Source organism: Dipodomys spectabilis, unplaced genomic scaffold, assembly GCF_019054845.1.
Source record: "Dipodomys spectabilis isolate Male_0828 unplaced genomic scaffold, ASM1905484v1 ptg000230l, whole genome shotgun sequence".
NCBI classification, from domain to species: Eukaryota; Metazoa; Chordata; class Mammalia; order Rodentia; family Heteromyidae; genus Dipodomys; species Dipodomys spectabilis.
The window spans coordinates 3654114-3667819 of record NW_024870907.1 but is presented as its reverse complement, the minus strand read 5'-3'; the positions used below and the strand labels follow the sequence as shown (position 1 = coordinate 3667819).

General features: G+C 55.9%; 2 protein-coding genes and 1 long non-coding RNA gene across 5 annotated transcripts; 2 read left to right on the top strand and 1 right to left on the bottom strand.

Moving 5' to 3' along the window:
- The first annotated feature begins 1423 nt into the window (after nucleotides 1-1423).
- Nucleotides 1424-6024, top strand: Adm2 (adrenomedullin 2). Of its 2 annotated transcripts, none has more exons than XM_042698078.1 (3): nucleotides 1424-1456; nucleotides 4552-4657; nucleotides 5281-6024. In XM_042698078.1, the coding sequence occupies exons 2-3, from the start codon at nucleotides 4563-4565 to the stop codon at nucleotides 5636-5638; spliced, it is 453 nt and encodes a 150-aa protein (XP_042554012.1). In that variant the 5' UTR covers nucleotides 1424-1456; nucleotides 4552-4562; the 3' UTR covers nucleotides 5639-6024. The 2 variants fall into 2 exon arrangements, with proteins under 2 accessions (XP_042554012.1, XP_042554011.1); XM_042698077.1 differs by lacking the exon at nucleotides 1424-1456 and adding an exon at nucleotides 4279-4426.
- Nucleotides 4565-9977, bottom strand: LOC122123662. The gene is made up of 3 exons (XR_006150421.1): nucleotides 9898-9977; nucleotides 9468-9479; nucleotides 4565-4574 (listed from the first exon to the last, which is right to left on the bottom strand). It is a non-coding gene; the product is annotated as an uncharacterized LOC122123662 (long non-coding RNA).
- On the top strand, nucleotides 9446-11859 carry Miox (myo-inositol oxygenase). 2 transcript variants are annotated; one of them, XM_042698069.1, is made up of 10 exons: nucleotides 9446-9534; nucleotides 9953-10033; nucleotides 10184-10264; nucleotides 10409-10571; nucleotides 10736-10803; nucleotides 10897-11006; nucleotides 11080-11147; nucleotides 11234-11283; nucleotides 11373-11485; nucleotides 11593-11859. In XM_042698069.1, exons 1-10 carry the CDS (start codon nucleotides 9520-9522, stop codon nucleotides 11699-11701), a joined length of 858 nt encoding a protein of 285 aa, XP_042554003.1. In that variant the 5' UTR covers nucleotides 9446-9519; the 3' UTR covers nucleotides 11702-11859. The 2 variants fall into 2 exon arrangements, with proteins under 2 accessions (XP_042554003.1, XP_042554004.1); XM_042698070.1 differs by lacking the exon at nucleotides 9446-9534 and having other exon boundaries at nucleotides 9917-10033.
- The last annotated feature ends 1847 nt before the right edge of the window (nucleotides 11860-13706 follow it).

The following is a 13706-nucleotide window of genomic DNA, read 5'->3' as shown; positions in this document are numbered from 1 at the left end:
AGCGGAGCCGTGGCCCAGCCTGCCAGCCTGGCAGCGGGGCAGGAAGCGTCCCAGGCGGAAGCGGGCCGGGCCCCCGCGGGAGCCCCGCTAGGCGTGGTGGACGGCCGCACCGGTCATTCACGTCTGGCCGCGGACGGCAAGTGGGGTGCCCTTCGGGAAGGCCGAGACACCCCCGGAGCCAGGGGCCGGCGAGGGGTCCCCTCGGGGTTGGACACGTGAGCTGGGGGCAGGAGGCTTCCGGAGAGGCCAGCGCACGGGCTGGGCTCCTAACTGCTGCAGGAACTGAGGAGTTGCTGCCATCCGGTACCTCCATCTCCACCTGCAGGAGGTGGGTGTGAACGAAACCAATCTCAGGCCAGAGCGAGGGAGAAGAGAGCTGTGGTGCCACAGCTGTATCCCCAGCACTTGAGAGGCTGCCACCGGAGATCGTGACCTCTAGGCCAGCCTGGACAACATAGCAGGACTGTGTTAATTTGATTTTTTTTAATGTGATAAGCGGGGCCTACCTGTAATCTCAGCTACTTAAGAGGCTGAGATCTAAGGATCTCAATTCAAAGCCAGCCCAGCTGAGAAAGCCTGTGAGACTCTTTTCTCCAATTAACCACCAAAACCATAAGTGGAGCTGTGGCTTAAATGGTAGAGCACAACCCTTACGCAAAAAAAGCTAAGGGACACCCCCTGAGTTCAAGCTTCTGGACCAGCGCCCCTCTCCTCCCCCCCGAAAAGAAAAAGAAAGAAAAGCTCCAGGACCCTTCCCTGTACTCCCCACAGCCCTCTTCTGCTACTGAGAAGTTACATGGGTTGAATAATCCTTTATGCTGGATGGAGCTAGTTTGAGTTGTCATAGATCAGTCACTGCAGATCTTCTCCACACTACTGAAAATGTAGGGGGCCAGCAAGAAAGACCTGGTGCCTGGGTCCAGGGGTGGCTCTCCTCTAGGAGAGTGTGAGGGCCCTGTGGCCCATTCCCCATGTTCTTCGACTAGGCATAGTATCTTCACCAGAAGATCACCCATCCCTGGGAGTTCTATCTGGCCCACCCTCCATGTTTGCTGCCTCTGAGTAGAGAATCCTGCCCAGTGCACTATCCAGGTCACCTCTGGGGAACCTGTTGCCAACTCAACCCTCTTCTCAAATTGAGAAGGGCCTGTGGTCTTCCCAGAGTCCCCTACCTACCCAGTAGGTTCCAGCCTCTTCCAGAAAGCCACTCTTCTGCCAGGTGTTCCTAGCTAGTCAAGATGCTGAGATCTAAGGATTGAAGTTTGAAGCCATCTCCAGCAGGAAAGTCTGAGATTCTTAACTACTAAAAAGTCTGAGATTCTTAACCACTAAAAAGCCAGAAGTGGAACTGTGGCTCAAGTGGTAGAGTGCCAAAAGCTAAGGGACAACAACCAGACCCTGAATTCAAGCCCCAGTACCAGAACAGAAAGAAGGAAAGAGAGAAGAGAGAGAGAAGGTGGGTACCAGTGGTTCATGCCTGTAATCCTAACTACTCAGGAGGCTATCTGAGGATTGTGGTTCAAAGCTAGCCTGAGCATGAAAGTCCATTAAACTCTTACCTCCAATTAACTACCAGAAAACTGGAAGTGGTGCTGTGGCTCAAAGTAGTAGAGATCAGGGACAGGGCCCAGACCCCATGTTCAAGCCCCATGCCCAGCAAAAATAAACTAAAAAGAAAGATAGGTCACTCTTCTCAGTGTACAAGCCCCTTGGCTCTCTCCATTTGTCCTTCCCCACCTCCTATGGTTGGTCATCTTACCAGTGTCTAAAGATTCTTATCTCAGCCAGGTGCCAGTGGCTCTCGCCTGTAATCCTAGCTACTCAGGAGGCTGAGATCCGAGGATCGAGGTTCAAATTCAGCCCGGGCAGGAAAGTCCGTGAGACTCTTATCTCCAATAAACCACTTGAAAACCTGAAGTGGCTCATGCGGTAGAGCACTTGCCTTGAGCTGAAGAGTACAGGGACAGCACCCAAGCCCAGAGTTCAAACCCCACGACTGACCAAAAAAGAAAAAAAGAGGGGCTGGGAAGGTGGCTCAGTGGTAGAGCGCTTGCCTTGCATGCATGAGGCCCTGGGTTCGATTCCTCAGCACCACATAAGCAAAAAGAAAAAAAGCCAGAAGTGGTGCTGTGGCTCAAGTGGTAGAGCGCTAGCCTTGAGCTGAAGAGCTGAGGGACAGCGTCCAGGCCAGGCCCAGAGTTCAGGCCCCACAACCCACCAAAAAAAAAAAAAGCCAGAACTGAGACTGTGGCTCGTGGGAGAAAGCTAACCTTAAGCAAAAAAGCTCAGGGACAGCACCCAGGCCCCAAGTTCAACCCTCAGGACCAGCACAGTACTCAAACAGTACTTCCCTTTATGAAGCTGTCACCCTTTTGGTCCTAAACAGACGTCTCTAAAGTATTCTCCAGTATTACCAGCACCAGTCAGCCCTCCTGAGCTCATTCCTGACTCCCTGAGAAACCTCTTGTCTATTTTTCATGTGCTTCAGCAACATTGAGACAAGTAGCCCATTATTCCATCAAAAGCATTTTTTTCCCAACTAAGGGTGAATGAAAATGGTGCTTGAGTCTCCCCTAGAAAGACATGGACAGTTGAATGCAGCAAGAGACATAAGGTATGCTGCCTAAGGGTCTGTCCTCAGTGAGGGCCTTAGTACCTTTTGGATGGGTGAGGACAGAAGCCGCTAGGCTGAAGCCTGAGGGCTAGAGGTGATTCTCATCCCACCTCGGCAACCACGCCATTTTTGTTGTCATTAACCAAGGTCTTCAGCCTGCATTCAGCACTCATGGATGTATTCATCCGTACTCAAGTGTTTGCTGAGTACCCATGGGGTGTGCTCAGCAGGGGGGCCAGGGAACCAGAGGGGCCACAGGTGGGGGTGAGAATAGGTGCGTGATGAGAGGGAGACACAGGTGCAGAGCTTCTCAGGCAGAACTCTGTTGGTGAGGAGATGAGGTAAAATTCTCCTGGGGCCAAGGACAATCATGGGTAGAGGGTGGATTGGTGTAAAAATTCTAGAAATGAGACCACAACAGCAGGTTTCTTGCCTGTAGAAAGACTACAAATAAAATTTCATCTTACTAAAGGGCTGACTAGCCAGGCCCCAGTGACTTATGCCTGTCATCCTAGCTACTCAGGAAGTTGAGATCTGAGGTTTGTGGTTCAAAGCCAACCAAAGCAGAAAAGTACATGAGATTCTTATCTCCAGTTAACCAGCAAAAAAAACAAAAGTGGAGCTGTGGCTCAAGTGGTAGAGCACTAGCCTTGAGCGAAATAGTTCATCCAGCTCTGAGTTCAAGCCTCAGTACTGGCATACACACACACACACACACACACACACACACACACACACACACACACTGACTAAATAAATCACAGAATACCTACAATTGCTGTACACAGTAAGACAAAAATAAGAAAGATTAAGCTAGGTGCTGGTGACTCACACCTGTAATCCTAGCTACTAAAGAGGCTGAGATCTGAGGATCACAGTTCAAAGCCGGTCTGAGCAGGAAAGTCCATGTGATACTTTACAATTAAGCACCAGAAAACTGGCCAAAGAGGTAGAATGCTAACCTTGAACAAAAGATGTCAGACACAGCACCCAGGCTTTGAGTTCAAGCCCCACAACAGACAAAAAGAATAAGAAAGCTTAGGGTTCTTCTTTATGTTTACATATATGTTGCAAGCAGATCTGTGGGTTGCACACATTCACAGAACAACCAAAGGTATGCATTTGAGGCACGAGAGACCCACAGAGGGTGAGCCAGGACAGTGTCTTACTTTTCATTCAGATTTTCTTACAAAAACAATAGGAGGTGTGGGTAGTGAGAGCTGTAGGCGGAGTCTACCCAGGGACCTGGAAGGGTGTGGGAGGTGGCAGTGGAATCTTCCACCAGTCTCTGCTGGAGTCCCCACAGGCTGAAGTGTGCTCCTTCCTCCCTGAGGTGGATGTGGCCGTGGCTGGTTACAGCCTCCCCTCAGCACTCAGCCTAAGGCCTAAAGGTCTGGCCCCAACTGGCCTTTGGGACAGGGTCACCCACCAGAAAGGGCCAGGGGTGAGGCTGGTACAGCCCCAAGATTCCTGGCAAGCCCCTCCCACCGGGGACAGGAAACACTAGGTGACCCCAAGTAGTGCCTCAGGGCTTCCCAGGGGTGCGCAGGGGTGGGAGGAGGGGAAAGGGGAGGAGGAAGGAGAGCGGGATCGCTCCTCCCAAGGGCCGTCCAGCTCCACCTCCTGCTGGAAAGTCTACTTAGCGCTAGAGGTGCAAGCAGGCGGCAGGGTCTGTCCTAGGCAGATCCCAACGACGACCGAGAGCTGACCACGCCAGCCCCCTCCCTGTCCACCTGGCCAGTTCCCCACGTCCAACAGACTCAGAGACCCGCCTGCTGGCCCGAGACCGGCGCCCCGACGACAACGACGCTGGTATCCACCCTGCCTCCACCCCTGGGGCCACTGGACCCCCGCGGGCCACCCCACCCCTGCGGGCCCCTGGGCCAGATCTGGGCACAGGCTGCCCCGTGCCAGCGTCCCCACCTGCCCTTTTGCAGCTCCGCCCGCCATGGCCTGGCTCCTGACGCTCAGTGTCACCCTGGGTTGCATCAGCCTCCTCTACCTGCGACTGCCCTGCGTGCTGTCGGGACTGGCACGGCCCAGGTGAGTGCCCGGGACCGTCCCAGGGGACCATCTGGCCGGGAGGGATGTGTGGCTTCACCCCCCTTCCTTGGTGTCACTGGCTTATCCCACACACAGAGGCCAATGCGCCCCCCCGCACCTTCAAGATGGTCCAGACAGAGTAGGGTTTCTCTTCCTTGCCTTCTCCTGCTAGTCCCCGCGTCCCCCCCCCCCCCACACACACACACTGGCAGAGCAACCCTGCAGCACAGGACCTGCCGGGCAGAAGAAGCTGAGGCACCCTCTGGCCGGCTGGCCTCCAAGAGCAGGGCCACAGGATCCTTCTGAGTTCTGGCCCAGTGCGTCCCAGTGCTCTTTGTCCCAGGAGGTGTCATTAATGGGACATGTGATCTGGGCTACTAAGATGGCCAAGCTTCCAGGACTGAGCTCCTAAGGGTGGTGGGCTTCCCCTGGCATTGTACCAGATTGTGTGCGTGTGTATGTGTGTGTGGGGGGGTGCTGTGGACTTCCAATGGACCTGCGCCAGGCTTTGGGGAAGTTGTGGGCTTCCCCACGGTGACCTCAGGCCAGGGTGGAGGGAAGGTGGGTGGGTTTGAGGCCTGACTGGCTGGCTCACTGGGTTTGCACGCCCTTCCCCTCCACAGGCAGACCCTAGCCCGGACTCCTTCCAGTGGCTCGCCACCCTGGCAACCTGCACCCCAGCCTATGTTCTGGAAGCTTCACCAGGCTCCCCAGCCACAGAAGAAGGCTCCCCAGCCACAGAAGAGGGCCAGCCTGGCCCCCATGGTGGGTCAGCCTCTCCAGCATGGTGGCCCACGCCACTCACGTCTCCAGAGACACTTGGGACCCCGAAGGCCCCATGCCCAGCTCCTAAGAGTCGGCTGTGTGCTGGGCACATGCCAGGTACAGAACCTCAGCCATCGTCTGTGGCAGCTCGTAGGGCCGGCCGGCCGGCGGAACTCAGCACCCGTGGACCCCAGCAGCCCACACAGCTATGGCTGAAGTGCATTCCGGCTGTGCTTCTTCCCATCCTGTCCCAGCTGGTCGCCATACCCTCATCCCAGAGCTGCGGCTGAGGCCCCTACCCAGGCCCCATCCTCCAGTGCTCCTACAGCCAGCAGGTCCCACGGCAACTCTATCCACGCCTTGCTGGAGACATAAACCCACTCTGTGCAGACATAGTCAGTTTACATGCAGCATCTGCACCTGTAGAACTGTGCACACTCAATGAGCAGTGTGGGGAATGACTGCAGTATCAGATGCCAAAAGGGTTTCGGGGGAGGGTCCGTGCGGCAGGCAGAAAGGAAACCAGGGTCCTGAACGCATAGGTCCATCAGGACAGAGCGGGGCTGAACGGCCCCGTGTGGCTTCCTCCCAACCATGGTCCCAGGGTCACTGCTCTCCTGTGTGGCTTGCCCATCTGCGGATATGCCTCATCCAGGGCCCACAGACTATATCTCTGCCTATGACCTGACATAGGAGGGGTAACAAGGAAGGTTGTTAAGGAGAGGAAAGAAACCTCCACAATTGGAATTGGCAGCCCTGGGATACAGGACAAAACAGTGATAGAAACCCTACCGAAGTCTCTTGTAAGCAATTGGTGAGAAAGCATAGGGCTTCAGGAGTGTTCTAGGGCAGAGCAGAGAGACCTCTTCCTACCTTAAGGGTAGAGCAGGGATTGGGTGAGAGCAAGATTCCCCAGCCTAACTAGGTCCACCAAGACCTATCCCCAAGCCGGCAGAGTGGTGTACGATTGAAACCTACTTGGGAGGCTAAGGTAGGGAGATGGGGAGGTTAAAGGACAGCTTGGATAACTAGCAAGTTTCAGGGCAACCTGGTTTACATAGCTATATAGTTGGACCCTGTACACACACACACACACACACACACACACACACACACACACACATACACACACACACACACACACACACGACCCCTTCCCCCTAAAAAAGAAAGAGCTGGGCTGTGGTGACTCATGTCTGTACTTAGATACTCAGAAGGCTGAGGGTTGTGATTCAGGGCCAGCCTGGACAGACAAGTCCATGAGACTCTTACCTCCAAGTAAGCCACCAAAAAGCCAGAGGTGGAAGTGTGGTCCAAGTATTACTTGGTAGGTGTATCCAAGGAAGAGCATGAGGACCTGAGTTCAAGCCCCAGTACAGCGTGAAAATAAACAAATAGGAATCTTAAAAGGAAAGGGGAGGTGGGGAGCTAGGATGAGAAGCACCAAACAGGCATTGCCCCTGAGTGGAGCCATCAAGAGAGGGGCAGCGGTACTGCCAGGCTTACCCCTGTTCCCTAGCCAAGAGCCCTGTGAGCACAGACAAGCCTCACACACAACAAAGACAGGACACATGTCTGCCCCAGGGGAGGCCTTTGCACATGCTATGTCACCCAAACTTCACACCTGTCCGGAGGTTTAGGGGTTTAGAAAGGGTTTTTTGTTGGTGGTGGTGGTGGTTGTGGAACTTGAACTCTGGGCCTGGGCGCTGTCCCTCAGCTCTTCAGCTCAAAACTAGCGCTCTACCACTTGAGCCACAGCACCCACTTCCGACTTTTTCTGTGTATGTGGTGCTGAGGAATCGAACCCAGGACCTCATGCATGTGAGGCAAGCGCTCTACCACTGAACCACCTTCCCATCCTCAAAGGGTTGTTTTCCATCAATCGCTCATGTTTGGTTTGCCGTGCTTGCCAGCTTTGCTGGTAGTGGCACTTCACCATGCCTGCTCAGCCACACAGAGGTCAGAGATACTCCAGGTGGCTTCAGCGCCCACCCACAGAGCCCCCCTCGGCATCCCAGGCCCCGAGGAAGGCTGGAGGCCTCTCTCAGGGCCCCTCACCCTGCGGGATGGGCAGCAGCAGGCGGCAGGGGGTAGGTGGAGCAGGCGGGAAAGGCGAGTGTGTGCGGATACTGGAGAGAGGCAGGAGCTCCTCCTCACAATCAGCTGTGTGGGGCCCTCCTGGCATCCTGGGCGCTGGGCAGAGCCCAGGCTCACACGTTACCTGGGCTTGTGTGTGGCCTGTCCCTCAGCACAAGCTGCTCCCTGTTCCTGGAGCGCCTTCCCCTCTCCACACCCCTCCCATCCCCAACCTCCTGTGTCTTCCCTGCTTAGACACCTAGGCCGGCTACCGCTCCCCAGAATCCTACCTGCTAGTGGCCTCAGCAAGGGCCCCAGTCTTCGGCCTTTCCACGAGATGGGAGGTGTCCTGGCATCCAGGCAGGGTCAGGAGGCTGCTGGTCATGCCCGAAGCCTTGTGTCTGGTCTGATGCCAACCCCACGCGGCGCTCGGTTATGCTCCACTGCCTTCTGAATCCCCCACCAGGAGGTCCGGTGGCAGCAGGGCCTGCTCACCCCCAGCTCGGCCCCACAGCGCTCCCCTCACACCCACTTCTACACGCTGTCTGCCCTCCTGGAAAACTGTCTACATGCTGGTGCTTGTTCCTGACCGAAGCCTGCTCCAGCTGCTTCGAGGAAAATGGTTCCAGATCTCCCTCGGAGCCCTGGAGCTCTCCAGTACACCCTGAGCATCTAGCACAGTAACACAACCCAGCGAGCCCGGCCCTGCCCTCCCACAGCGGGAGAGGCCGAGAAGCATAGCTCAAAGGTAGATCAGTAAGCAAAGAATGGAGCGGCCACAGTGCCATTTTAGGAGGGGGGAGGTCTCTGTATGTTCTCTTCATTAGATCATGGTGCCTGCCCGTTCGCCCACCATTGCCCTCTTCCCTGCTCTGTTATCTCCAAGAATGCCCGTCCCGACGTGGCTGTTTTCCTCTGTTTGGCTCCTGCATCCTCAGAGACTAGTAGACAGACGTGTGGTGAATCAAACCATGCTGCTTTCTCCAGAACTCCTTTCCCAGAAGCCCAACCCCTCCTTGATCAGACTTCAGCTGTCCTGAGACCGCTCCTGACTTTGCCCCTGTCCTTGCTGAGATTAGCAAGAATTCTGTCAGGACTTGGAATGTAGCCTCAGAAGCAGCTCTCCATCATTCAAACCAAACCAAGTCCTCAGTTAGTGTGTGAAGAACCCTCTCCCTCACCCCGATAGTCGCACCCAGCTGCTTCCAGCAAGAATTCAGCAGAGCCACCTCAGTCATCAGCAACGGCCCTCCTTACCCCTGATGCCCCAGTAATTTCCTTCCCACTGACTTCAACTCTATAAATCTGCAATTGTCTTGGTTGTATTTAATCTCGCTACCTTATTGTGGCAGTCATAAATAAAACTTTTTCGTGCCATTTTTATGTGTCAGAATAATTCTCTCCTTCCCCTTCTCTCCCCTTCTCCCCCCTCCTCTCCCATCCTCCAATCTTCTCCCTCCCTATCTCTGTCCTCCTCTCCCTCCCTCTCCTCCCCTTCTCTCTCCCTCTCCTTCTGTTTGCTGAAGGTCAAACCTAGGGATGTGCCCATAAGCAATCAAACTGCCACTGAGCTAAAACCCCGGCCATTGAATAATTTTGTATTTAATAAACGTTTGCCCACCTATAATCTATAGGTGTCGTGGAACAAGCTGTTGCTTTTCAAAATAAAGTGTAGGGACCATGTGCCTTGGGTGTGGTTCACAGCCTCCACACAGCTGTGCAGCCTCGAGGTGTTCCATGCGTGGGGGCATAGAAGCTGGGCTGCCGAGCAGCGCCTGGGGGCTGGAGCAGGTCAGTTATTTCAGAGCAGGGGAGCTGTCCGTGCAGGGGCTGCTCCTACATCCGACACATTAACCTGCTGCGGCCAGGAGAAGGGCGGATGGTCACTCATTACCCAGGGCCAAGGCCAAGGGGCTAGGTAGGTGTCCGGTCACTTATGTAACCTGTGGGCATATATAGGGCACCTGACCCAGGGATCTCGCTGACCTGGAAGCTGCTCCGCCAGGGCACCGCTCCTCAGGATGAAGGTGGTTATGGTAAGTACCCCAGAGCCTAGTGAGGGCAGGTCCCCCACGGAGCCCTCACCGCTCAAGCCAAGAGGCAGCAGCACTGCCCTCTTCCCGGCTATGGCCCCCCCTGTTGTGCTCAGAGGTGGAGGGTGGGCAGGCCCTCACCCCAGGCTCTCTGTGGTGTCAGGCCTCCTCTTAGAAGTAACTTCCACCCGTGAGGGTGCCCAGTTGGGGTGCCGGTGGCTCTGATTCACCACGGAAGCAGGCATCTAGCCCATACGGGGGTTTAGGGCCCGGGAGGGGAGCCGGGTGGGGGCTGACCTGTGCATGGACTCGGGCTGCTGCCTCCGCTGTCCACTGCTGGCCTGGTTCTGGCCCAGGGAGGCCAACTCTTCCTCACAGGCCAGGCATGATGGTGAATGGGTCAAATCCCCCATCTGACCAGGGTCCAGATCCCTCCCTGATTTACCGTCCCGATACGGACCCAGAGATGACCAAAGACAAGGACAGTTTTCGGAACTACGTGGTGAGCATCACTTTGTCCTGGGGCCCAGCCCACCGGCTCTGGGAAGAGCAGCTCCTGGGGGCCGTGTGGGAAGCCCCTGCTGACACCTTGCAGAGCCTGCTCTGGGGAAGGGGAGGCTGTGGCTCCTGATGACGTGTTCCTGCCTTGCAGTCAGGCCCCCTCCTGGACCGTGTCTTTACCACCTATAAGCTCATGCACATGCACCAGACCGTGGACTTCGTAAACAGGAAGGTAGGCGTTTCCTGCTCCCCCTGCAAACTCGGAGGGTGAGGACCTCCTCTCCCTGGGCCACTGCACCCCGGTAGATAGGAGGCTCTCTGCAGGCGGTCCTGCCCTGCATGCCCCAGGGGGGCTGACTTCTCTCCTTCCACCCAGCGCGCCCAGTTTGGAAGCTTTTCCTACAAAAAAATGACAGTCATGGAGGCTGTGGACTTGCTGGATGAGCTGGTGGACGCGTCAGACCCAGACGTGGACTTCCCCAACTCCTTCCATGCCTTCCAGACAGCAGAGGGCATCCGGAAAGCCCATCCAGACAAGGGTGTGTCCCCTGGCTGTGGTGGGGAGGTGCTGCCCCTACCCCCAGGTGGGGGTGGTCCTCAGCCCCCCCCCCAGAACAGGCTCAACCCCTTCCTGCCCCCGCTCAAGGCCCGCTCATGCCATCGCAGCCTCGTTACCTTTCCTGTATGTGTCCATTGTCCCTAGACTGGTTCCACCTCGTTGGGCTCCTGCATGACCTGGGAAAGGTCCTGGCTCTGTGGGGGGAGCCGCAGGTGAGGGGCAGGTGTGGGAGGCGGGTGCGTCCTCCGTTCCCCAGGGAGCAGGCTGGAGCCACACCCCACTCACCGGTGCCTGTCCCTCCCCAGTGGGCAGTAGTTGGAGACACCTTTCCCGTCGGCTGCCGTCCCCAGGCTTCCGTGGTGTTCCGTGATTGCACTTTCCAGGACAACCCTGACCTCCAAGACCCTCGATACAGGTGCCGTCCTGCCCTGCTAGGCGTCCCCCTGCCCGGGCCCCGCCCTCTCATGCTTGTCTCTTACTCACTGTAGCACAGAGCTCGGCATGTACCAGCCCCACTGTGGGCTCGAGAATGTCCTCATGTCCTGGGGCCATGACGGTACGGGGGCCGGAGGGGGGCAGGGAGCCGTGGGAGGGCGGCGGGGGCACCCTGGGTGCCGGCCAGTGACAGCCCCTCCCCTGCAGAGTACCTCTACCAAATGATGAAGTTCAACAAGTTCTCCCTGCCCTGGGAGGTAGGTGGAGGGAGGGGCTGGCCCGGGGCTGAGCCTGGCCCAGTCCCGTCTGTCAGGCAAACCTGAGCCCGCGGATGCGGCCTCTGCAGGCTTTCTACATGGTGCGATTCCACTCCTTCTACCCATGGCACACGGGCGGTAACTACCGGCAGCTGTGCAACCAGCAAGATCTGGACATGCTGCCCTGGGTGCAAGAGTTCAAGTGAGTCCTTCTGGGCGGGGGGGAGGGGGGGGGGAGGGGGGGTGTAGGGGGGGGAGGGGGCGGGGGAGCCCTCCTTCCAGAGGCTCACCAGTCCTCTCTCACTGCAGCAAGTTTGACCTCTACACCAAGAGCCCTGACCTGCCGGACGTCCACCAGCTGAGGCCATACTACCAGGGGCTGATCGACAAGTACTGCCCTGGTGTCCTGAGCTGGTGAGGGGGTCTCCCGGCCCAGCCTCCAGCCGCTGCTGGCCTGTTCCTCCAGGGCCTCGCTCCTGTTGCGTACAGCACAGCGAGCCCGGGCCTCGCCACCCCCTGCCCACACTCACCATCCTTACGGCCCCTGCACCAGATCACAGTAAAGACCTTGGAAGAGCTCGTGTGTCTATGTCTTCAAAGCTGTGGCTGCAGAGGCAGCCCTAGCACAGGGACACTGCCGCCACCAACATCCTGCTCATCTTCCAGCTCACTCCGCTCACTCTAGAAATGCTCACCAAGCCCTCTAGACCCAGTCTCCCTTAACAAAGAAGGGAAAACCCTGATAGCTAAACAACACAAAACAAACATGCAGGTGGTAGCCTGCCGCGTGGCTGTCTCTGGGAGCCACGTGCGTGCCCAGGGCCTAGGCACACAAACCCGGGCAAACCCTTCTGTCTCTCACACACCTACATGGCTTCCTCACCCACCACTGTGACACTGCCACCCATGGCATTTATCTTTAAGGCCTCTCCCCCACCCTGCAGAAAAAAGCAGATTGCTGATTTGGGGGGTTTTCTTCTGGTGACTGGGGCTTTGCTGATCATATCCCCACTATTTCTTCTTCTTCTTTTTTTTTTTTTTTTTTGTTGGTTGGTCGCAGGATTTGAACTCTGGGGCTGGGCGCTGTCCCTGTGCTCTTCAGCTGAAGGCGAGCGCTCTACCGCGTGAACCATAGCACCACTTCTCATTTTCTTGTGGTTTATTGGAGATAAGAGTCTCACAGACTTTCCTGCCCAGGCTGGCTTTGAACCTCGATCCTCAGATCTCAGCCTCCTGAGTAGCTAGGATTACAGGAGTGAGCCACCGGCGCCTGACATATTCCTACTATTTCTATGAACATTTCCTCTGTTTCCTGCCAGGGCTCAAGCAGATTCCTTGGTGTCAGAGTGTTCTCCCTTTACCAGGAAGCACATGGGGCCTGTCTTTGCTGGTGGAAACTTCCACTTATCTTTGGAACACTTTAGCTGGGACACTTTCTTCCATGTCCCTTAGCCGTGCTGTCTTCATAAGAAAGGCTGTAAATGTGCTATCGTAATGTACCAATGTGCAAAGAGGAGCTTCCTCAGCACCCTTCCCAGCTAATCTACTTGGTGTATGTGTTAAGAACTCGCCAATGACCAGACGTCTCGTATGCTTCAGCTACTTCTGTGTGCCTTTCCTGTGGCACAGATGGATACATTCCTGGTTGAGATTAGGAAGGGAGAGAGAGGCTCTGAGTTAACTCCTGGTTCCTTCTCACATGACCCTAATTGTCTCTGATAGATAGCTGTGCTGCTGTCTAGTGTGAGAAGACATGCGGGGTAGGTTGGGAGCCGGTGGCTCACGCCTGTGATCCTAGCTACTCAGGAGGCCGAGATCTGAGGATTGTGGTTTGAAGCCAGCCTAGGCAGAAAAATCCCCATGAGACTTTTTTTTTTTTTTTTTTGGTTGTTGCTGGTCATGGAGCTTGAACTCTGGGCCTGGGTGCTGTCACTGAGTTCTTCAGCTCAAGGTGAGCACTGGAGCCACAGCGCCACTTCCAGTTTGCTGGTGGTTAATTGGAGACAAAAGTCTCATGGACTTTCCTGTCGAGGTTGGCTTTGAACCGCAGGTCTCAGTCTTCTGATTAGCTAAGGTTGCAGGCATGAGCCACTGGCACCTGGCTCCCATGAGACTCTAATCTCCAATTAACCACTCAAAAACCTGAACTGGTGCTGTGGCTCAAGTGGTAGAGGGCTAGTCTTGAGCACAAAGAGGCTCAGAGACAGTGCTCAGGCCCTGAGTTCAAACCCCACAACCACTACCACTACCAACAAAAGACACTCAGGTGGCAGATGCCTATAATCCCTGAAGCAAGAGAAGCACGTATTTGAAGACAGCCTGGGTCACATAGGAAGACTGCATCCAACAACAACCACACAAAGCCTAGGGCTCACGCCTGTAATCCTAGCCACCCAGGAAGCTGAGATCTGAGGGTCAAAGTT

Excerpts from the sequence above, each read along its gene's own strand:
- Adm2 (XM_042698078.1), top strand. The coding sequence starts at position 4,563 with ATGGCCTGGCTCCTGACGCTCAGTGTCACCCTGGGTTGCATCAGCCTC. Across the intron at positions 4,658-5,280 it reads TCGGGACTGGCACGGCCCAG|GCAGACCCTAGCCCGGACTC; the intron begins GTGAGTGCCCGG and ends TCCCCTCCACAG.
- Miox (XM_042698070.1), top strand. The coding sequence starts at position 9,917 with ATGATGGTGAATGGGTCAAATCCCCCATCTGACCAGGGTCCAGATCCC. Across the intron at positions 10,572-10,735 it reads GAAAGCCCATCCAGACAAGG|ACTGGTTCCACCTCGTTGGG; the intron begins GTGTGTCCCCTG and ends CATTGTCCCTAG. Across the intron at positions 10,804-10,896 it reads CTCTGTGGGGGGAGCCGCAG|TGGGCAGTAGTTGGAGACAC; the intron begins GTGAGGGGCAGG and ends GTCCCTCCCCAG.